This window comes from Stigmatopora argus, chromosome 23 (genome assembly GCF_051989625.1).
Source record: "Stigmatopora argus isolate UIUO_Sarg chromosome 23, RoL_Sarg_1.0, whole genome shotgun sequence".
In the NCBI taxonomy this organism is placed as follows: Eukaryota; Metazoa; Chordata; class Actinopteri; order Syngnathiformes; family Syngnathidae; genus Stigmatopora; species Stigmatopora argus.
This window is the reverse complement of record NC_135409.1, coordinates 2,423,860-2,446,906: the sequence shown is the minus strand read 5'-3', so window position 1 is coordinate 2,446,906 and position 23,047 is coordinate 2,423,860. Positions and strand designations below refer to the sequence as shown.

The 23,047-nt window shown below is 43.2% G+C and overlaps 4 protein-coding genes across 4 annotated transcripts in view; 2 read left to right on the top strand and 2 right to left on the bottom strand.

Annotated features, from left to right (window-relative positions):
- Positions 1-846: 846 nt before the first annotated feature.
- Positions 847-8,713, bottom strand: mapk11 (mitogen-activated protein kinase 11). Its single transcript, XM_077594177.1, has 13 exons — positions 8,539-8,713; positions 8,081-8,214; positions 6,495-6,624; positions 6,355-6,413; positions 6,169-6,280; positions 5,060-5,089; positions 4,937-4,984; positions 4,753-4,867; positions 4,614-4,685; positions 3,301-3,380; positions 3,149-3,227; positions 2,669-2,842; positions 847-1,769 (listed from the first exon to the last, which is right to left on the bottom strand). The coding sequence occupies exons 1-13, from the start codon at positions 8,542-8,544 to the stop codon at positions 1,696-1,698; spliced, it is 1,113 nt and encodes a 370-aa protein (XP_077450303.1). The 5' UTR covers positions 8,545-8,713; the 3' UTR covers positions 847-1,695.
- LOC144069087 (FYVE, RhoGEF and PH domain-containing protein 4-like) lies at positions 8,507-13,487 on the top strand. The gene is made up of 16 exons (XM_077594175.1): positions 8,507-8,732; positions 9,774-9,887; positions 9,955-10,471; positions 10,545-10,878; positions 10,939-11,084; positions 11,175-11,331; positions 11,415-11,553; positions 11,629-11,687; positions 11,754-11,897; positions 12,015-12,187; positions 12,334-12,364; positions 12,433-12,516; positions 12,578-12,703; positions 12,779-12,913; positions 12,974-13,108; positions 13,174-13,487. The coding sequence occupies exons 1-16, from the start codon at positions 8,612-8,614 to the stop codon at positions 13,393-13,395; spliced, it is 2,637 nt and encodes an 878-aa protein (XP_077450301.1). The 5' UTR covers positions 8,507-8,611; the 3' UTR covers positions 13,396-13,487.
- On the bottom strand, positions 13,400-22,745 carry LOC144069089 (DENN domain-containing protein 11-like). The gene is made up of 9 exons (XM_077594176.1): positions 21,774-22,745; positions 21,100-21,199; positions 20,487-20,645; positions 19,569-19,725; positions 19,368-19,506; positions 19,152-19,283; positions 18,922-19,072; positions 18,791-18,859; positions 13,400-14,418 (listed from the first exon to the last, which is right to left on the bottom strand). Exons 1-9 carry the CDS (start codon positions 22,135-22,137, stop codon positions 14,223-14,225), a joined length of 1,467 nt encoding a protein of 488 aa, XP_077450302.1. The 5' UTR covers positions 22,138-22,745; the 3' UTR covers positions 13,400-14,222.
- Positions 22,652-23,047, top strand: part of arl1 (ADP-ribosylation factor-like 1) — a 1,983-nt gene continuing 1,587 nt past the window's right edge. Inside the window, exon 1 of the mRNA XM_077594178.1 lies at positions 22,652-22,818. Coding sequence (XP_077450304.1) covers positions 22,815-22,818 — 4 coding nt within the window. The 5' untranslated portion in view covers positions 22,652-22,814. The remainder of the gene's footprint in view (positions 22,819-23,047) is intronic.

Below are 23,047 nucleotides of genomic sequence, written 5' to 3'. Positions count from 1 at the left end.
AAACATGTATACACACGCCAATAATACCCAACTTATTGATAATTTTGATATTAGATATTTAGATATTAATGCTCTGACATTGTCAATGCAATGACAAACTCTCTCTCATGATTATAATTTTGAGAGCGAGATATTACCTGGTTGATCGCTTTTAACAGTAAACTTGTGCGTCGACGAAATGTCTGGCGACGAACTGTCCGTCGACGTAATGTCTGCTTCGACGAAGTGTCCGGCGACGAAACGTCCGTTCGACGAAGTGTCCGTCGACGAAGTGTCCGTCGACGAAGTGTCCGTCGACGAAGTGTCCGTCGACGAAGTGTCCGTCAACGAAGTGTCCGTCGACGAAATGTCCGGGTACCCTTCAGCCGGACCACCCAAGTTAATATTGATGCTTTTTTTATGTGTTGCAGCTGTAGCTTCAGTAAAGGTTTTAAAGCCATAAAATAGTTATTGAGGGTTGGACTCATTCATAGGTATGAAATGCATTGATATCCTACTGCACAATTTAGTATGTGGGAAATATTACATGCTAAGGATAATTATAACTTAACATGACGTCATAACATGACTGTCATAACCTATGAGTATATCACTTAGAATAGTATTGGCTGGCAATAATAGTATTACTTGGGTGCCATCTAGTGGGATCAGAGTGTTGAGGATGTATGCTGAGGGTGAGTTGAGTTTCTTTTAGGCAATTTCAAAGTGTTATGTCATGTTTTGGCACATAACATTTTGACATAATGTATTGTGTAATAAAATAAATTGATTTTCAAAAAAATTCAATCATCCTTTGGTAAATTGTGTTTGTTGTAATGTCATGATCACAAAACACAGGCTAACGACTAAGATGATTACCTTCATTTATGACGATGTCATCAAATTAAAATGCCGGGGCATAACTTTGGTTATACAAACTGAGCAGAAATACAGAATTGGAATGGGAAAAAAGCCCAATATAAAAGAGCACATTACGCTACCTGTGGATGAATCATCACAGCTCCTCCACTTTGTCACGTGCCATCAATCCTAAAAGCACGGCTCAATTATGCCATTAGTACTTCTATACAATTCTACATTCATCTGTACCACATTCACCCACAACAACCTTCCCCTTGAGAATGTAAGGTCTCGCTCTTTTCATTCCTCAAAGCCTACAACTATCGACTGATAAAAGACGGAATCCGGGAAAGAATGGCCCCTGGAATTGCTGTGAATCCTAGCATAATAAGACTTATCAGAGCATTCGGCATACATATAACACAATATTAATTTAAAAGCACAGTCGGTGTCCACATCTATGTAAACTGTAGATTCATATTCTATGGGGTACAATTTCTGCTCCTTTAATGTATTATATGGTACTGTTTAATACACTCATGCAATATGCAGGCTAAATACGAAGCTCCAGTCGGGCATTTGAACAAGAATGGAAAAGGGCTCAGTGGAATTTGTCGCAATCGTGAGGGAGCAGATGGTTTCGTATTCTTACTTTGGAAATCCTAGCGTGCGTTTTGTCTTTTCGACTCGTCTGTAAACACTTACGGAAAGTGGCTTTTTTATATGAATCACCAGCAGGAGTTGCGTACTTCCTCTTTTCACTCTCGCAGAAGGGAATTATTAGAGGAAGCAACTTTCCAGTTCGACCTTCAAATCTTCCCTGCGTTGGTCAAATTTGCCAGCTCGTCCATTCCGTCACTGCTCCACCTGCAGGCTGTCAGTCTTGCCGACGGCGCCTTTGAAGCTGTTCGCTTCTGTAAACACCAGCTCTGTGGGAAATGGGGAAGAAATAATGGGGTGACGGACAATGTTCCCTCTAATTTTTCGTTGGTCTGAGCAGAAAGTCAACCTCCCTGAGCGCACTGAGTACCAGTGTGAGCGACATCATCGGTACTCGGATGATTCGCCTAAAGACGTTTCGCCGACGGACGTTTGACAGACGGGCAGGACGCCGAATGGACGTTCCGCCGAACGTTCATTCGGCCGAACGGAGGTTTCGCCGAAACGGGATTCGCGCGCTCGCCCCGCCCCCGGATCGTGTGTGTACAAGTTTTTCAACCTCGGCCCGCGGGCCATATACGGCCCGTTAGGATTTTTAATCCGGCCCGCCGCCGGTGTTGTCCAAATTATAGTAAAAATCAATGTTAGTCTACCATCAATGGCAGCCCGGGAATAAGCACTCTTGGGCGGGCAGATGTAGCAGAACCGAGCCGTAAAATGACAGCAATCGGGTCAAATCCATCCTAAAACAGCATTTAATGATTAAATACAAATACTGGAGCTCTTTGGACATTAGAACCGAGCCCAGGGAAGTGAATTCCTTGGTAAAATGTCGTGATGATATCGCGATGGAGGCAAAAAAACGTCTATATACGTCCATTCGCCAAACAGCTCAAAATGCTCTCAAATTCGGTCAAATCCAGCCGAAAACAGCGTTTAATGATTAAATACAAATACTGGAGCTCTTTGGACATTAGAACCGAGCCCATCATGAAGAAAGGGGTAAAAAAAAAAAAAAAAAAAATCCGTTTTTTTTTTTTTACTGCGCGCCATAGGATTTCTGCTGCGCAGAGAAGACGAGAGTAGTGCGCAATTGCGCACGCGCGCAGCTTAGAGGGAACAGTGGTGACGGAGTAACCATGCGTGTACATTTGCGATGAAATCTCACCTTTCCATTCCTCCAGAGTGCGATCTTTACTCTCCAGGGTTTGGTCGTAAGGCGGCGCTTCGGGCTCGTCGTCTGGGTCGTGATACTGCGAGAAGTAAGGGTGAGCCAGAGCCTCGTTCGCTGAGATTCTCCCATCGCAGTCTAGCACTAGCATACGCTTCAATAGGTCCACGGCTGTTTGACAATAAAGGCAAAATGTCAACCCACCATAACAGTAAAACATTTTTGGAGTATTGTGAATTAACTCATATATAAATGTGCCACTGGGAGTGAGTGGTCGGATTGGCAGAAGACGTTAGTTTGCCTTGTTTTTGTGATTTTATTTGTTAAGTGTGATTGATTAAAAAAAATGAGATAAACAAATGTGGTACTTGATACATTTTGAAATGCTGCGTTTTCTTGTCAAAAAACACCTGGAAAGTTTTGGGGGAGCAAAAGATGTACCTGCATTATCGTATAAAGCAATGTAACAGTGCTAACCTAGTGGATTTGCTCCTCTGAAAATTTTCTCTAGATCTTGCTGAGGCATAAAAGGCAGAGACTGGATGTACTTCTGGGCCTGAAATACAGAAGTCAAGTTCAGTCCTGCGCAATTTTATGTAAAAAAAAAACATTGCGTCATCTTGTCTCACATGCTCCGAGCAGATCTTCTCCAGCAGGTCCGGGGTCGGCGTTCCGACCATCTCCATGATTCTCTTTAACTGGTCGATATCTGTTTCCCCCCCAAAGGTTAAAGGAAAAAGTGACCAGGTTCCCAACATTCATACCCTAGTCCTTCCTGTCATCCCTCATGGACATCTATCGCTGACAATGGCAACCAAAGAGTTCGTCGTCGGACACTTTGTCGCCGGACGCTTCGTCCCCGGATGGTTTGTCGAACAGACGCTTCGTCGACCGGACAGTTCGTCGACCGGAAACTTCGTCGACGGACACTTTGTCGCCGGACACTTCGTCGCCAGACAGTTCGCCTAACCTTAACCACTATTAATGAAGACAAAGGAAATTCACATATTCTTTATTAAAGAAAATAAAACAGCAAAAACTTGCTCGACAACACAAACACTAACATTTGGGCGTATGCGTACTAAATGGGCTCGTCTCTAAACACATTACGCACGAAACGGTTCCTACGTTGAGCACTCCATTTTTAAAATAAAAGGCAATAAATAAAATTACTTTATTGAAAAAAATATTAAAAAGAAGACAAAGGAAATTTACATATTCTTCGTCGTCGTCTTTCTTTTTTTGCTTGGTATTCCCATAGGTATCGTGTATACAGACTAGATTTCCGATGCGCGTTGTGAGTAAACGAAGTTATACGTCGTCGCTTGTCGGCCATTTTAAGAACAGGCCCATTCGCTCCTATTAATAGAGTCAATAGAATTTGTTCCTCTAATACATTTTTTAATAAAGTAATTTTATTTATTGCCTTTTATTTTAAAAATGGAGCCCTCAACGTAGGAACCGTTTAACGTAGGAACCGTTTCGTGCGTAGTGTGTTTAGAGACGAGCCCATTTAGTACGCACACGCCCAAATGTTAATGCGTTTGGGTTGTCGAGCGAGTTTTTGCTGTTTTATTTTCTTCAATAAAGAATATGTGAATTTCCTTTGTCTTCTTTAATAGTGGTTAAGGTTATTGGTTAAGGTTAGGCGAACTGTCTGGCGATGAAGTGTCCGGCAACGAATTGTCCGTCGACGAAATGTACGGGTACCAAAGAGTTAATCAAACGGCTTTAAGCGCCGCTCCCCGTCACCAAAACAACAAGTGGGATCATTCCAGCCCTTTTGTGGCGGCTCCTAGTCATCCCTGCCGTCTTTTTTGTGCTCGCCCTTAGAAAGAGATTGTCATGCTAATCGAAAGCCCATTGTAGATCACGTAGCCAAGATAATGGAGGCTGGGAAAAAAATACCACTGAGGGCTCTTCCGACAGCGATAAAGGATACAATCAGTGCCGGGAAAAAGGACTTTCCCCTTGATCAGCTCTCCCATAATGCATCCCACGGACCAAATATCAACTGGAAGACAAACCCACAAATCAATCCGTCAACGGCAAACGCGCGGCAAAACGAAAGCAGGACTCACCGTTTTGATTGTAGTGCATCCAGTTTAGCATGATTTCCGGCGCCCGATACCAGCGGGTGGCCACGTAGCCCGTCATCTCATCGTCAGTTTGCCGGGCTAAGCCGAAGTCGAGAATCTATCGGGGTGCAAAAATTATGATATGCAAAACGCCAAAAGTTAGCATTGGAGCGCAGTTGGGACTTACCCTCAGCTCGCAGTCCTCATTTACTGCCACATTACTGGGCTTCAGGTCCTGGGGGAGGAGAACTATCAGTTGTATTTGTGCAAATCGTGCGCAAGTAGTGCGAGAGGAAGCGGTGACACTCACTCTGTGAATCAATCCCGCTGAATGGATGTACTGTTTGTCGCCGTGCAAGGGAGGATAAATAACGAGACAAGGGTCAACAGTGCAGTTTACTATTCAACCAACCCGTATATCACAGGTGTCAAATTGGAGTGCCGGATTTAACCTCATTTTGGGTGTCCCGCAAAAGTAGATCATGTGTTGACTTTGTTTTAAGATACATTTCAAATGAAGATTATATTTACTGTTTTCCCTTTTATAACAAATAAATGCACATTTTTAATCCTCAAATGTAATATTTATTTTTGCTTAAAATGGAAATTATTTAATGTTTTCTAAGGAAAAAAAGTTCAAATTAATTTGTTTAATCTAAAAAAAACCTGCACTTTTTGGAGGGATCCAATTTTTTTAATCCAAAAATATTTTTGGAGAATATCGAATTTAGAAAAATATATCAATGAAACTACAACGTTTACTCTTCTGCTCCTTTTATTTTTCAGTGTAACTGAATTTAAAAAATATATATTTACCATTGTCCTTTGCAGTTTAAAAAAGAAATGATTATAAGATTAAAAAATGTTTGATCTTATCTTTTTTAGATTAAAAATTGGTAAATACATAAAAAATACCAGAGAATATTTGCCAATTAGAGGCTCAAAAGAGGTTTTAGAGCCCTCCCTCCGAATAAAACAGTAACTGTACATGGCCTGCGACAAAAAAATAAGAACCCTGCTGTTTCTTGCAAATTATTCAATAAACTATACAATATATTTACATAATGTTGCGTCATGTATTAACACCTCTAGGACTATGACTGTATATTTGATTGTATTGTAATCAAGTTCATTAAAAGTAAAATAAATTAGTCATTTTTAATACTTGAACATTTCAAATGCAATGAAGCTCACAGCTACGAGATTTTTTCCAAAGCATTTTTCTATGGGTATCAAGTGTGTACAGATTTTCAGTTTCCCCGTAAATGTCAGAAAACCACCATACATGTTAACATTTCTTGTATTTTCTTTACTTTTTTTACGTAATAACGAGGCCAATCTGTTCATTTAACGTGACCTTGGAACAAAAGTGTTTTCCAAGACCTCCACATTGCCAAGATTTCTGGTAAAGGAACCCACCTTGAGGCCACGTAGGAGCTGGTAAATCAAGAACTGCACGTGCTCATCGGACAATCTCTGAAATTTAACGATGTTATTGAGGTCCGCACCCATCAGGTTGGTCACCAGGTAGCTGAAAAAAAGCAGTTTATGATGATAATGCACTTCTACAAAACAATACACGCTATCTTCAATTGAATTACTTACAGTTCATTGAACTCTTCTAGTATAGCAGCAGGTGTGAATACATCCAGCAACCCGATTACCTAAATGAAATACGGATCAGTAGAGTGCAGGCAAGCAGATGGCTGAGCTCGTTGACTCATTTCACATTGAGATGCACTAACATTCTCATGTTTCATGTGCTTGAGAAGCCGGAGTTCCCGGTACGAACGCCGACTGTGGATGAGCGATTGAAACGGTCGCGACAACTTCTTCACCGCTACTTTCTGCCGCAGGATTACATCGTAGGCAGAACTGGAGAAGTAAAGACAGATTTCAAATAAAAACATTTTGTTAATGTTTGAGTAGCGTAAATACATGGATGGTTGACAGCACTTGACATTCCAGGGGGTTTCAAGTCACCCACTGACACTCCAGATGCCTTGCCATCAGATTTCAGCCAACCATCCTCGCATGCCATGTTTCTATCATGATGCCATTTTCCTCTCAAGTGTAATGTTGCAGTTAACATATATTTTTCATCATCCAGCGATTCTTCGATCATACATCAAACAGCCATTCACTTTTTCATCTACAACATGATGGGACCGATTTATCAATCGCTATGATAAAGCATACTTTAAAACCTAGTCATGTTAAAGGCACTCAATGGCAAATGGGACAGATTGAAACTTTCAGAGAGGAGATGACAAAATGTTTTATTCATAGTCGTCTAAATGAGAAGCCTATACTGGATGTTCCTCGGTTCTAAAGTGTGCTTGAAGGAAAATGATATGAAATTGAACCTGGGAAATAACAATCTAGAGTGTCTATATATCTACAGTGTTACAATGGAGAATAATATGAGCCCAGTCGGGCCACGGGTCCCAAGAGAGTTTCCCATTAAAAGCAATGGAAGATGAGGTGTGCATGCAAAGGTAAGACTGAGACTAGAGAGCAATGTCTTTTGTGAGTTTTACAAAATTCAAGACGACATTATGCACCTTTAAGATTTATCCTTAACTTCGGGGTCTGTTGGACCAAAACAAACGAGAAAAAACCCTAATAAAGACAACAACAACAACAAAACAAAGTATAAAAAAACATGGCTGGAAAATGGAATGTGAACACTAAAAATTAACCAGCTTTGAAAGATATAAAACAGTAAGAATGAACATGAACCACACTAAGTAGATTGTTTCAAAATGCTTAAGGTGAGCAAACACTCTTGCAAAAGAGCCAATCGTGATTCAAATCACTTGCGCAACAAATCAAGAGGAAGTCTAACTATGTCACCCCATTGCGAGCACATGATTTGAACTTCAGAAAAGATAACGGGGAAAAAAGCCTTTAAGATGAATATACAAAATTAAGCACATTAACAACAGTATAAATTGAGAAAATATGACCCAGAAATGTCACCATGGCTCTGGCCACATACTGTAAAATCCCAGTTTTGTCCCTAGTCAGCTACGCATCTAAAATGAAATATGATATTATGTCTTTATCAGTATTTAATTGATGCTGTCAGAGCTGGGTATCACCATAGCAACCGTTAGGTTATGCACCATCGGTGAGGAATGGAAAGATGACATACTTTGATGACTGAATGCAATCTTGATTTAATTAGTATTATTATTATTTTTTTTAATTTGAGAAAACATGGCCAACGAAGCTCGGTTTTGATGACACAGCCCAGCCTGGATGCAGGCAGGCAAGCATCTTTAGGCTGCAGCCTCGCCCCTCCGCACAAACATTGATAGAAACTCACCACACGGAACCATAGGCTCCGGAGCCGACCGGCGTCAGGTTCTGGTACCGCTCCGGCACCTCCCACACAGTCTTATTCAGCTCCTGTCGATAGAACCCGGGCCTGGCTGACATCTTTGGTGGCTGGCAAGGCAACTAAATAAGGGGAAATGGGGGGAAAGGATAAGGGAAAGTGAGACCGCCAGGGCGGGATGTCGTTTGCTTGCTCGCCGAGGAGCAGTGATCATGCGCCGCCACAGGCAGCCTGTCTCTCCGCCCCTTCCCTCCCTTTGTCTATCCTTCTGTGCTTTTGGCTCTACCCTGCGGTGAAAACGAGTAAATGCACAATAACAATAACAAAAAAAGGTATTCTAGCGTCATCTAGATGTCACTTAGCGGTAATAGCAGGCAGCAAATGGAGCCCCCCGCCTCTATATAAATAAGCACCGACACACCCCCAATCCCACGTTCGATACATACCCCCATCTTTCGGCCTCCTCACATTCCTATATCAACTTCACGCAATCAGACGAGGACTTGATGAACTTTAGCCATGTTTGATCTGAAGAAGAGACACAGTTTGACGATAAATAACAGCAGCCGCGAGGTGGACGAGTTTAGACGGGTTGCGGTCCGACGGAAAGCCAAAGGTGTTGCATCGGATTGCCACACAGGTGAGCTAATCTAATATAAAAAAATAAAAATAAATAAAAATAACCTAATCATTGACTAGACTGTTTTTAATGCTCAACTGCCTACTAGAATCGTTGAATCAATTAACACTATTAAATAACAAATGATGCAACAATACATAAAATGCCAAATAATCAATACAACACGTTTGTTTGAAATAGCCTCGAACTACTGCTTAAATTCGTTATGTCCATTTCCAAACACAATAATGTCATGTGTTCATTTGTGAATGGTGTTAATTGGTGCCTGTTGGAGGCAAATCCCTTTCCCCTGATTCAGACTAGACTTTGCTCTTTTGCTGCTTTTTGTTTGTCAATCACATTCGCAACGATAGACACACACGCACACCCACAAAGGCCCAGTGTTCCACAGCTAAAGGGTTTGTTTCACGCCTAATGTGGAATTCTTGCTCTGATGGTACTGATGGAAATCGAATAGGAAGTCCACAGTGTCCACTATCACTGGGATCTATCCTAGAGAAATAAGCAGAGCTTTTCTCCAACGAGTAGAAGTAACAAATGCCATTCGAGACTCAGAATAATCACTGGAAATTGATTTCTTTTGTGTAACCTGCAATGGAAAATGACCTCTTTTCAGATGCTGACATGCTCAATTACAGCATGAGGCAACACCAGAAGTGAGAAAGCAGAAGTGTAACATAGCTTAAACGCACTAAAGACTTTGGCAGTAGGCAGCATTAGCTTTAAGTCAAGTTAGTCTACAGTAAGAATATCATAGATGACATCATGGGAAAAGATTCAGAATAAAAGGAGGTGGGTAGATTTGTTTGCATGTTACCTAATCATATTGCTACACAACAGGTTTTGTCTCAAAGTTTAGTCAGTGCCTAGAATGGATTTTAAAAAGTGTTTTCTGAAATGTACTCAAGCAGAGGGTTAAAGTTTTCACGTTTGTTTGCTAAAGGTAAACAATCAGTTTTCAAATTAAGGACCGCATTTACAAACATTTTTCCCTTGTTTTTTGAACACATTCAGGCGTAATGGTTAGCATGTGCATTTTAGGGGGGAAATGTTGCTGTGAAGGTTCTTGCGACAAGACCTGCGCGTCGGCGTCTAAATTCAAACATGAAGACACAGAGAAAAGCCCGACCAAGAGAAGCCCTTACAAGCCACAAGGTGAACATAAATCTGCTTAGGTTTCAGAGAAGTTATAATTGCAACTTTTTACGTGATGTTCTCGCAGTGCCTCCCAAACCTGCGCACCTCCAGAGTCCAATGAGAACAGGATCACCATCTTCATCCAGGCTCCCGCAGCGTCCTTTGACAGAAGACAAGACTCAGATCACAGTGACTTGCTGCTACGCGTCCCCAAGTCTGGACGAGCCAGGACCGACTTTTCCAAATGAGGTGTGTGTAAATCCCAACAGACTATCCCCTTCTCAGAAGATCCCCAAGCTGGCGAGCAGTCCAACGTTGGGGACCCCAAGCCCGGGCAAGAGAGGAATACATAATTGTAGCCCCATGAAGGAGGGAGGTCACAGGCCTGCCAAATTATCGCCAAGTAACCGAAGCTCTCTCTCGGGACTGCTGAAGACGCCGAGCCCTATTCAGGGGAAGATAGGTAGCTACAGCCCTGGGAGTACCTCCAAATCCTGGCTTGGATTGCACAAGATTCCAAGCGAGAAAAATGTGGTTCAGGAGAAGAAGCATGCAGGGAAGTCTTTAAGTGTGCCCAACCTCATTGTACACTTGGACGAAAGGTTGGTATTAGTCTGCCACGTCCATTCTGGGTCCCTTCGAGCATTCCAAGTAACTTGATGTCTGTTTTTGCAGAACTCCATCAGATAAATTGGAACGTTCCCCTCTAAGGAGTAGGCCCCTTACAAACGTCAAAGCACCAGAGGACTCTAGAGTCAATTGCGGCGTGGAGGGAGTCGCTCCTCGGCGAGAAACCGATCCCGTCTCGCGGTCCGAGGTCCGAGCGGCATCGAGGTTCTCCTGCAAATGGGCCGAGGCTGCTCGTGAAGACAAACCTTGTGGGGAGCGTATTGAGAAGATGACCGAGGAAGTCAAGGAGGAGAATGCAGAGCAGAAGCTGTTCAAGATAGCCAATGAACTCTTGCACACAGAGAGGGCCTACGTGGCTCGGCTCCACCTATTGGACCAGGTCGGTCTCTGTGCGGTTTAGGCCGGGTGGGTTTAGGTATTTGACTGAATCCCGTTTCAGGTTTTCTGTCTCCGCTTGACTGACGAAGCGGGAAGAGGCTCCTTCCCGGCAGAAGTTGTGCGAAACATCTTCTCCAACATCTCCTCCATCTACTCCTTCCACAGCCAGTTCCTGTTGCCCGATCTTGAGGACTGCATTGCACACTGGTTGGTCCAGCAAAATCACCTCCTGCGTATTCGTGGTTGGGCGTTGACGAAATTCGAGACCCAGGCTTAATCTGTGTGCACTTCACTCAGGCAGGAGCGACCCGGTTTAGGCAATGTTCTCCTGCAGCATGCCCCTTTCCTGAGGATGTACGCCGACTATGTCAGGAACTTTGACCAGGCCATGGAGCTGGTGAGAATATGGACTGAGCGCTCTTCTGCCTTTCGAAATATCATTGAGGACATCCAGGTAGGAGAAACAAAAATCTTGCCAGTTAAATACCTGGTTCCAAAGAAAAAGCCTTTGTTTCAAGTGATGGATTTTCCATCTAGAGCCAAGAAGTGTGTGCCAGCCTCACTCTGCAGCATCACATGTTGGAACCAGTCCAGAGAATTCCTCGCTACGAGTTGCTGCTCAGGGATTATGTAAAGAGATTACCAGCGAGTGACCCAGACTTTGAGTTTGCTCAGAGTAAGTAATGTGGATAAACATTTGGTAGACTCGTTTTTCTTTTTTTTTAATGACTTTAGTTTGTCTTCTGCACAGAATCCCTGCAGACCATTTCCATGGCTGCCAGCCACTCAAATAGCGCCGTCCACCAAGCTGTATGTCACTTTCATAGACATTTTCTCTCTCCGAACATGGCGGTTCAATGACTTTGTCTCGCGTAGGAGAGCATCAAGAGGTTGCTGGAGATCTACGAAATGGTCGGAGAGGAAGAAGTGGTGAATCCCACCAATGAGTTTCTCAGGGAGGGTCGTCTGCTCAAACTAGCCGCGAGGAACACTTCGGCAATGGAGCGCCACCTCTTTCTGGTACGACACAACTAGGAATCTAGTCTGAGTATGGTTGGACCTGAACCTGAACATATTGCCAGTCAATAGTAAGACACATTAGGTCTCTCTCAGTTGATTGGGTCTTTTCTTTTTCAGTTCAACAACTTTCTCTTGTGCTGCACGCCAAAGTTCAGCCTGGTGGGCCAGCGTTTTACGGTGCGTTGCCGTATAGGAGTGGACAGCATGCAGGTGCAGGAGACCGCTAATGAGGACCACCCGTACGCCTTCCAGATCTCGGGAAAGGAGAAAACCCTGGAGCTGCAAGCTAGGTAAATGTCTTTTTAAATGACCCTATTTATGAGACAATAAGCTGCATTTTTTAGTGGATTGTGTTAGTGTGATTTATAGTCCGTAAAATACGGTACTTTTGTTATACATTTAATGCTTAAATGTTTTTTATCTCTTTGTTCTCTAGCTCTAAACAGGACCGAGATGAGTGGATAAAGGTATTGACATTTTTTTTTGTGTGATGACATTACCTCAAGGGAGAAACCACACGCTTCTCGTTCTCCAGGTGATCCAGGACGCCATCGAAGTATTCCAAAAGAAAAATGAGACGTTCAAGTTGGCATCAAAGGAGCCAAATGTGACGAAACCAGTAAGTACGAGATTACCTGTATATGATGGGAGACCCCTTGGCTGAGGCTCTGGTTGACCAGGCGGAAGAGCTCGGGCGACGTGCCCCTCGCTGGATCCGTGACCACGAGGTGACCTTGTGCATGAAGTGCCAGGAGCCTTTCAACGCTTTGACCAGACGGCGACATCACTGCCGGGCCTGCGGCTGCGTGAGCATCACACGCGCACACCACTGCAGGTAAACGTGACGTCAGTTCGCTCAAGTGTGTGTTGGTGCCTGCTAGGTGGTTTGCCACAAGTGTTCCGACAACAAGGTAGCACTGGCCTACGATGGAAACAAGCCCAACAAGGTGTGCAAATCCTGCTACGCCATTTTAACGAGACAGAGTGGAGGGAGCGTCAAGAGGCCGACATCTGAGGTGAGCTAGACCGACCTACGTTTCCACTAGCTGTCTGTTGAAATTGAAAATGTCTCTCAGTTGGAGTCTTACCCATCCTCCAATGTGATCAACGGGTTCCTGCAATACGGCGACAATCCTAAAACATTGCAGCGGGTTTGGGCTGTCATTAGCAAAACAGAACCTGCACTTCTCTCTTTGTATGCTGCGCCGCAGGTAATTCACAAAGGCATTAAGGAACAAAACAATGATTTACAGCTGACTCCCGTTATTGCCCCCAGAATGCGAAGCCCCTGTCTAGGATCGCTCTGCTGGGCTACACCGTGGAAGATCCCCCTCAAGAGCTCCAGGGACAATCCTACTTCAATTTAAGACAATCCAAAGTCAGCCATTTCTTTACCTGTGATGACATTGACACCAAACAAGCCTGGTTGGCTGCTCTCAAAGTTGCCGTGACGGGCTCTTACGATGGCTCCAGCGGAGAAGAATTAATCATTCTTTAGAAATGGGAACATTTCTTCATTTTCTCTCAGAAAAAGGCATACTTTATTTCTGAAATGGTTTACAGTAAAATAAATAAACAATTTTAACATGAGTTGGACTGTCTCTACTAATTCTACATAACTTCTAGGTGAGCTGATCAGAAAGATCTTTTATTTTTTTAATAATAATAATTTGATCCAGTTAAATCACAGTTATAACCATTTAAAATACAGCAGTACATTGACCTAAACCTGGTGTCCATATACGAGAAAATAGCATTTGGCCTCAAGTAGGGCGTGCTTATATACCAAATGTTTTTTGTGCTGTATATGTGACTCAAATCTTTCTACATATGTGGATGCCAGGTTTTAGGGGGTTAAAATGTTCACAAAAGCCTAAGATTTGCACTGCTCACAGCAGAAAAAAATGACTTCGCTTCCTCCCAGCAGGCCTCTGCTTGTGGATTAGTGTTCAAACCCCAACTGGACGTTGGATGCGGAGGCTCACGTGGCAGCGTCCAACTAAGTCCACACGGACACCACTTAAAAAAAAAAAAGATTGCAATTTGGTCTCGGCTCCAGCTAAAAAACAGACAAAAAAAAGATCCATCCACAATCAGTTAAAATGACAGTGTTCACATGAAGTGCCGATTTGAACATAATTGCTTCAAATAGTCTTTCCCCAGAAAAAGCCGTAGTATTTACAGGTGGCTACTTTTACCAGACTGTTTACTGGTTATGTCGCTAAGCCTCCTGTCTCCGCAGTGGGGGATTACGCTGACCTACTGGCACCGGAGGGAGATTCTAAAAGGAAAATGAAGTGGACATTCTGGACGAGAAGTCGCGTCTCAGCTGCAGCAAAGCTGGTCGGACACCAGCAGCGTGTCGAAACCGTAGATTTCCAGCAAGTGAAGAAGAAAGAGACGGTCGCCGTGTGGGTCCAGACCCATGGCACGCATGCTCTCGGCGGTCAGCGTCGGATCGGGACTGGCCGACACCTCGCTCAGAGTCTGGAAAATTCGGTTATTCTGCTCTAGGAAAAACCTGAAGAAAAATCAGATAGATCAATTGCAAAAGTGCCTTGGTGTCATTGTTTGCTTTCTGTTGTCAGGAAAAAATACACTAATCCCTTGTTTTTCACGGATAATGTAGACAGAAAAACTGCGAAGTAGGATCACCCCCATTATTACTACATACCATACTATACTCAGAGTGACCACGAGGAAAAATAGTGTCAAAATATGTGTTAAGAAAGTGATTTACTCTAATTTGCAATAATTTGTTAGTGATTGCATTTATTAGAAGAATAAATAATAATACGTAATAAATAACTATACAAGGGACTAGAGATGGAAATTAGCTCTTGGCTACAATATTACATATTTAGATATGTTCATTAATATGTGCTGTTATATATATATATATATATATATATATATATATATATATATATATATATATATATATATATATATATATATATATATATATATATATATATCTATCACACACACAGTTGTGGTCAAAAGTTTACATACACATGTGAAGAACATAATGTCATGGCTCTCTTGAGTTTCCAGTTATTTCTACAACTCTGATTTTTCTCTGATAGAGTGATTGGAACAGATACTTCTTTGTCACAAAAACATTTATGAAGTTTGGTTCTTTTATGACTTTATTATGGGTTAACAGAAGTGATCAAATCTGCTGGGTCAAAAATATACTTTCAGCAACACGAATTAGCAATTTTGGTGACTTAGAAAGTTGTGTCAGTGAAATGAGCTTCATAGCATAGCCTCTTAACTTCTTGTGAGTGATTATGCGTGACTACAGCTGGTGACGTCTCTGAGGCCATTTAAACAGGGCTCATTGGATGCAAACGCCCACAAACGCTACAATGGGAAAGTCAAAGGAGCTCAGCATGGATCTGAAAAAGCGAATCCTTGATTTGAACAAGTCAGGAAAGTCACTTGGAGCCATTTCAAAGCAGCTGCAGGTCCCAAGAGCAACAGTGCAAACAATTGTTTGTAAGTATAAAGTGCATGGCACTGTTTTGTCACTGCCACGATCAGGAAGAAAACGCAAGCTATCACCTGCTGCTGAGAGATAAATTGGTCAGGAGGGTGAAGATTCAACCGAGAATCACCAAAAAGCAGATCTGCCAAGAATTAGACGCTGCTGGAACACAGGTGTCAGTGTCCACAGTCAAGCCGTGCAAGAAGGAAGCCGTTGCTCCAAAAGTGGCACCTTAAGGCTCGACTGAAGTATGCTGCTAATCACATGGACAAAGATAAGACCTTCTGGAGGAAAGTTCTGTGGTCAGACGAAACAAAAAGCGAGCTGTTTGGGCACAATGCCCAGCAATATGTTTGGAGGAGAAAAAGGTGAGGCCTTTAACCCCAAGTACACCATGCCTACCGTCAAGCACGGTGGTGGTAGTATCATGCTGTGGGGCTGTTTCGCTACCAATGGAACTGGTGCTTTACAGAGTGTAAATGGGATAATGAAGGAGGAGGATTACCTTCAAATTCTTCAAGATAACCTAAAGTCATCAGCCCAAAGATTGGGTATTGGCCGCAGTTGGGTGTTCCAACAGGAGGTAATGGAATGGCTAAATCAGGCTAGAATTAAGGTTTTCGAATGGCCTTCTCAAAGTCCTGACTTAAACCCCATTGAGAACTTGTGGACAATGTTGAAAAAACAAGTCCATGACAGAAAGCCATCAAATTTAACTGAACTGCACCAATTCTGTCAAGAGGAGTGGTCAAAGATTCAACCAGAAGCTTGCCAGAAGCTTGTGGATGGCTACCAAAAGCGCCTAATTGAAGTGAAAATGGCCAAGGGACATGTTACCAAATATTAGCGCTGCTGTATGTATATTTTTGACCCAGCAGATTTGATCACTTTTTTTCTGTTCACCATAATAAAGTCATAAAATAACCAAACTTGAATGTTTTCTGTGACAAAGAAGTATCTGTTCCAATCACTCTATCAGAGAAAAATCAGAGTTGTAGAAATAACTGGAAACTCAAGAGAGCCATGACATTATGTTCTTCACAAGTGTATGCAAACTTTTGACCACAACTGTAAATAGAAAATGAAGTTTATCAATGATGATTTTATTCACCAACGCAGAAAAAATGACAAACTTGTCTGGCCCTCTGAAAAAGTAATTGCCCCCCTTTATTAAATCACAAAATAACTGTGACTCATCACAATTGTAGGAAAGCTGATTTAAATTTCACAGGCCACACCCACACTTTATTACCACCACGTGTGAAATCAAGAAAACACTTAAATAGAATGTGTGAGACAACGTGAAGTAGGCTACAAGATCAGAGCATCATGCCACGATCCAAAGAAATTCAAGAAGAAATACGAAAAAAGTGATGGACATCTATCAGACTGAAAAAGGTTACAAAGCCATTTCCAAGGCTTTGGGGCTCCAGTCAGAGCCATTATCCACAAATGGAGAGAACTGGGAACAGTGGCAGAACAGTGGCAAACCTTCCCCGGTGGTCAGCCTGCTAAAATTACTCAGAGCGAGACGACGACAGGAGGTCACAAAAGAACCTAGAAAAACTGGCAAAGGCAAGAGAGCATCCAAGGCAAAAACCATTACTGCACAAAAAGAATATGAAGGCTCCTCTTATGTTTGCCCAAAAACATCATGATGATGCTTCACACTTTTGGGAGAATATTCTGTGGACTGCTGAGTCAAAAGTTGAACTTATCTGAAGGTGTGTGGCCTGTTACATTTGATGAAAAAATGGCACAGCTCCATCAAAAGAACACTATACCAACAGTGATGCATGGTGGTGGAACTGTGATAGTTTGGGGCTGCTTAGCTGCCTCAGGAACAGGACGACTTCCTGTAATTGATGGAAGAATGAATTCTGCTGTCTAACAGCAAATTCTGAAGGAGAACATCCGACCCTCAGTTTGTGCGCCAAACTCCAGCCCTCTTGGAGCATGCAGCTAGACAACAGTAAAGCGTGTTTTGCATCTCCATGGACTGAGAGGCTGCCGTGCAAGAAGGAAGGCCTTGCTCCAAAAGCGGCACCTTAAGGCTGGACTGAAGTTTGCTGCTGATCACATGGACAAAGATAAGACCTTCTGGAGGAAAGTTCTGTGGTCAGACGAAACAAAAATCGAGCTGTTTGGCCACAATGCCCAGCAATATATTTGGGGGAGAAAAGGTGAGGCCTTTAACCCCAAATACCGTATTTTCATGACTATAAGGCGGACTAAAAAGTCTTAAATTTTCTCCAAAATAGATAGGGCGCCTTATAATGCGGAGCACCTTGTGTAAGCTCTAAAGCCTGACTGAGAACACTTCTTGCCGACACGCTTCTTATATAGAGAAAAGGCGGACGTGGGTGGGGTCAGACGCTAAACGCATGCCCCTACAAGGTACCCGTATATAGTGTGGGCATGTGTTTATTGCAAAACAATTTCGGTTTGGTTTCTAAGGCCCCCCGAAGCAGCGGTGAAAAACCAAGTCACGAAAATGAACTCTGAGCTTGCCGTCATTCCCGGAGGCTTAACTAAATCGCCGGGCTAGTTACGCTACTATTTGCGAATGGATTGTGGCCGCCTGGACTAACGTGTCTGCTTGCACGGTTGTTAAAGGCATTAACAACAGATGCTTGAAAACCGCTGGACATCGGCATCAACACATCTTTACGAAGGGTGGCAGGCAGCACCGGGCTAGTTTCGCTACTATTTGCGAATGGATTGTGGCCCACTCAGAGTACGTCGAAGGCGGCGAAGAGAGAGGAAGCAAAAGCACGGGCCTTGCTGCTAAGCTAAGACAACAACCACACGGAGCACCACTTCCTAGTATCTTTTTTACCAACATCAGATCCAGTCTTTGAGTGGTCAAAGATTCAACCAGAAGCTTGTGGATGGCTACCAAAAGCGCCTAATTGAAGTGAAAATGGCCAAGGGACATGTTACCAAATATTAGCGCTGATGTATGTATATTTTTGACCCAGCAGATTTGATCACTTTTCTTCTGTTCACCCATAATAAAGTCATAAAAGAACCAAACTTCATGAATGTTTTTGGTGACAAAAAAAGTATCTGTTCCAATCATTCTATCAGAGAAAAATCAGAGTTGTAGAAATAACTGGAAACTCAAGAGAGCCATGACATTATGTTCTTCACATGTGTATGTAAACTTTTGACCACAACTGTGTGTGTGTGTGTGTGTGTGTATGTGTGTGTGTGATATAGATATAGATAAATAAAATAAATAAATTTTAAACACCGGATCTTTTTCATCCGATGGCAATTCTCTATTTAACAATTGAAAGTGGAAGATTTCAAATCCTCAAAGAAAACAAGTTTGGGCACCTCGGGTTCATGGTATAAATTGGGGGGAAAATACTTTGAAAATAAATACTACACTCACAGAATGAAGAGATCCTCTTCACTGGACACGCAGTCGCCATTTTCCTCCTGAGAGTACAGCAGCATCTTCCTGTCTCAATGCAGATAACACAATCAAGACCCGACGGCTCGGTCTCCTTCTTTCTAACGTACCTCTGTTCCGTCAGTTTGCGATACTTGTCGCGGTCGGCGGTGCTGATGCGGAGCAACGGCTTCAAACCTTCCCTGTGGGTTTTGACGTTCTGATTGTCCACATAGACGTCGTACAGGTCGCGCTTCTCCTCGAAGATCTTCTCGGTCGTGCCTGCACGTCCCCGAACGCAAATCAAAGTGGTTCGTTGATTTCTACGAGATGGCGGAAAAAAGTTATCCTGCGCGCTTACACGCCACATAGGAGAGCTCATTCTCCAACGCGGCAATGTCGGCCACGTTGACGTAAAAGAAAGGCCTGAACTCGGACACGGCCGCGCCCACCCCCGGGATGGAGATGTTTGCCAGGCAACAGCAGCAGTACACTAAGCAAGAGGAGAAATGGGAGTCGTAAAACTCCAGTGTGGAATGATCCACGCGGCCGCAAAAGCCCAGCTGTTCCCCCGCACCTCTGTAGCAGACGACGCCCACGGGCGGCGGGGAGAAGATGAGGATTCTCCGCCGGAGTAGCGCGAGCTTCCAAAGCACCATGATCTGCTCGCCGAAGAAGCGGATGAACTGGGACATGCAGCCCGCCGGATGCGTAATCTACGTCGCAAATGGAAAATGTACGATTTATTTGAAATGAAACAATGACTCCATAAGCCAACCTTCATTTCCGGGTGCATGCTGTGGTTGATGGCAGCTCCCCAGACGTGAATGGGGCAAACAGAGACCACGTTATCGCCGCTAGAAAGCAGCAGTGCCCTCTTGTCCTCGAAGAAGGCCTCCAAGGGGGAGTAATGGCCTGGGGATTGAAGCTGAACCCTGGGTCAAAAATAAATAAATAGCACATTCAAGGGGGTTGGGGGGATGACATGCCGCAGTCAGGGTGGTGATGTGTGTCAATTTGATCGACTGAAATTGACCTTTGGTGTCATTGTATGCAAAGTGTTAGACTGATGTTCAGTGTTTGTACTCTGAAAATAGGGAGTTAAAGTTTTAACGCCAGATTCCAGGAATGCACACAATAAGGAAGCAATAGACTGTATTCACTTGTTAAAACACCACAAATGTATTATCTAAATTAAATTACCGCCAAGTGAAAATGAATTTTGGGGACTACAAAGTAAAAAATAAAAATAAAATAAAATAAATAATCTTTAGGTTTAACAAATGTACCCAAAAGTAAAATATATTTAAAAATGTGCAAATAAATAAATTAATAAAATGTTGAAAAAAGGTTAACATTAAAAATGGTAACCATCGTGACCCAAAATTTCAAATTGTGCATTGATACTCACAAAATGGTGTCAAAACACTACTTATGCCTGAAAGAAGCATCTCAATTCACTTCCATAAACTTCTGGAAGACTACAATTTAGATCATATTATTACTTTGGAATCTTAAGCGAAGTAGTGCGACAGCTGAGATCTGTTTGGCGTCTTGTGACCCACAGGGAGCTCTTTGTGAAAACATTAGATGAGTAAGGCACATGAGTGACTGGAAAGCCAAGGATCGACTCAAAATTGTATTTTGTGGAAAAATAAGATAAGAAACAAAGAGGGAAAGTAATGAGTTATGCTACCTGACTTGGTGCTCCAGGAAGCTCATGTAGCGGTAGAGCAAAGTGTAGGACGGCGAGAGGATGCCCACCGACTTCATGCGGGCACCGCGCTCCGCCGTGCTCTCCACAGCCATGTTGGCGAAGCAGGCCAGGCCGAAGTAGGAGCCTTTCCGGAAGTATCTGGGCACGACATGAAAGGGAGGGGCGCAAAGGAGAGGCAGATAAAGCCTTTCAAACGTGGAAGTGAGCATGGACAGATGGCTGAGCTGCTTTTTATTTATTTATTTATCTTTTTTGGGGGGACTGGCATAATTTTTTTTGCCAAGAGGAACATACAGCGATTCAGATCGCTGTTAGTTAACACATTATATATTGTTTAAGATAAAATACTGATGACATCTTTATGTTTATTACTTATTTCAGTATATTCATTGAATTTTAACCCCAGATTTGAGGTAGAAAATGAAGCCATTATTTTTCTAATAATACTAAATAGTCTTCCATACTACTACACAAGAGGTAATGTGTTTACCAAATGTCAGACAAGGCAGAAGCCATGGGTTATCAAATATGACGGAAGTATTGATCAAATATTAACACTGAAAAATTGTTCATAAAATTGGCAGCCACTTACATGAAGTCAGTGGTTACTCTGTGGGATCCGCTTGCTATAGCTTTGAACTCCACTCCTTCCAGGTCCATATCCTTGGGCAGACACCACTCTAGCATGTTTCCTATCATATAGAAAACACAGCGTGATCATTTTGGTTGTTCACGGCATGTCTGACTCATTCACTTCCTTTCGACAACAATTGGACTTCAAATAAATGAGCCAAGATTGATTGCAATTACTCGGTGGAAAATCCCATTCCGCCCACTGTCCCCTGTCAAAATGGGGTCGAAGGCTCCAAGCCTCATCACCAAGTGTCCCTGCTGTCCTCTGCTCGAGCTGCTGATGTATTCAGAATTCCCGTGGATCACTGAGCTAACTTGGCGATACAGTTTCACGAGAAGCCTCCCCAATACGACAAGATAGCGTTGAAGTCTCACGATTTTATATCCATAAAGTCAAGGCCAGGTCATAAAACAGGGCCACACCTGTTTGAGACATGCATGCAGACAGCTTGTTCTCCCAATGCAGTCAGCTTGTTCTCCCAATGCAGTCATTGGCATTTAGTGGAAATACAAGTGATTCGATTAGTTGTAGTAAAGAAAAGTGGGTATTCAAGCAGTTGACTAAAAATTCAGGCTCCAAAATGAAGTGCCAGCCCAAACGTGTGGTTGCGTGTCACATATTTGATGTCCCACCTGTTCTGGTGTTGAAGGCAACCACAAAAACCGACACGATTTGGTCCTTCTCCTCCTCCCAGGCCAGCATCCGGTCTTCCAACGGCACATCCTCAGGTCCTGAATCCGAGGGAAGCTTCTCCACGCCGGGGCGCAGCGTTACGTCCGCTCCCGACTGGGTGATGGAGGTCGCGGGCGGGGCGCCGCAGCCGTCCGAAAGCCCCGGACCGCAGCTCCACCCAGGCACCGGCGTGGAGGAGCCTGATGTTCCGAGGCTGTTGGAGGGACTCGAGAGCCGGCCATGGGAGTCCGCGTCGGTGGGCTTCTTCGCGGACGGAATCTCCTCCCAGTCCAGCAGAGGAGCTCGGTCCGATCGCTCGCCCATCCCGTCTGCGTCTTGCCGGGGAATGCAACTGACGTCTCAGGCGATTGGCACCACCAGACCCATGCGTGGAGGAACAGCCAGGACTCACAACCGCATGGTCAACTTGTTCAGAAGGACTGAAAATGTGGTCATTTTGTTCGAAAATTCACACATGAAATATTCATCCCGGAGAGATAGAGAGATCATACATGTGATGCTCTTGCGAGAACGGGCAACTCCTTCGCAACAGCGCGAGTTGCGTTCACAAGCATACTGTTGCAACCCAAAATTGACAATTTGATACTAATACAAAAAAACAATCATCTTTGTAAAATACCTGTATTTCGCGTATTCTTGTCTAAAATTCGGGGTATAGATAAATGTCTGGATGTAAAATTAACAAAATAATGAACAAATCCTCTCCAACGTTGGTAAACGAAACACCGAAAGCCCACTTTTCGCCAACCAGTCGCACTTTCGACAAAAATGTTTTTCTCTTAATTTCTATTTTTAAAAATCAGTTACGTGATAAACACACAACATAAATGAAATGTTTTCATTTATGCCGAATGCTACATTTTAGGTTCATTAAAACGTGTAAAGACGGTCCCGAGGGGGCGGATGACGTCACCATGAGACACATCATCACACGGAAGCTTTCAGACAACCTGCGAGGCATCCAGCTGTCTTAAACAAAAATGGGTGAATACTCTCTTACGTTTAATCTAATTCATATTTATTATACACATTAATGGGGTAATATTATATAAATCCTAAAAACGTACGATCATTTGTATTTTGTTTGCATGTCGACTTCTAAATCGCCTATGAACAGGGGTTTAGCTAAAGCTAAATCTTGTGATAGTTTGTTTTGATGTAGAGTATACAGGTGAAATATAAATGAACTAGTCGCGTTTTGTCAAAAGTTACA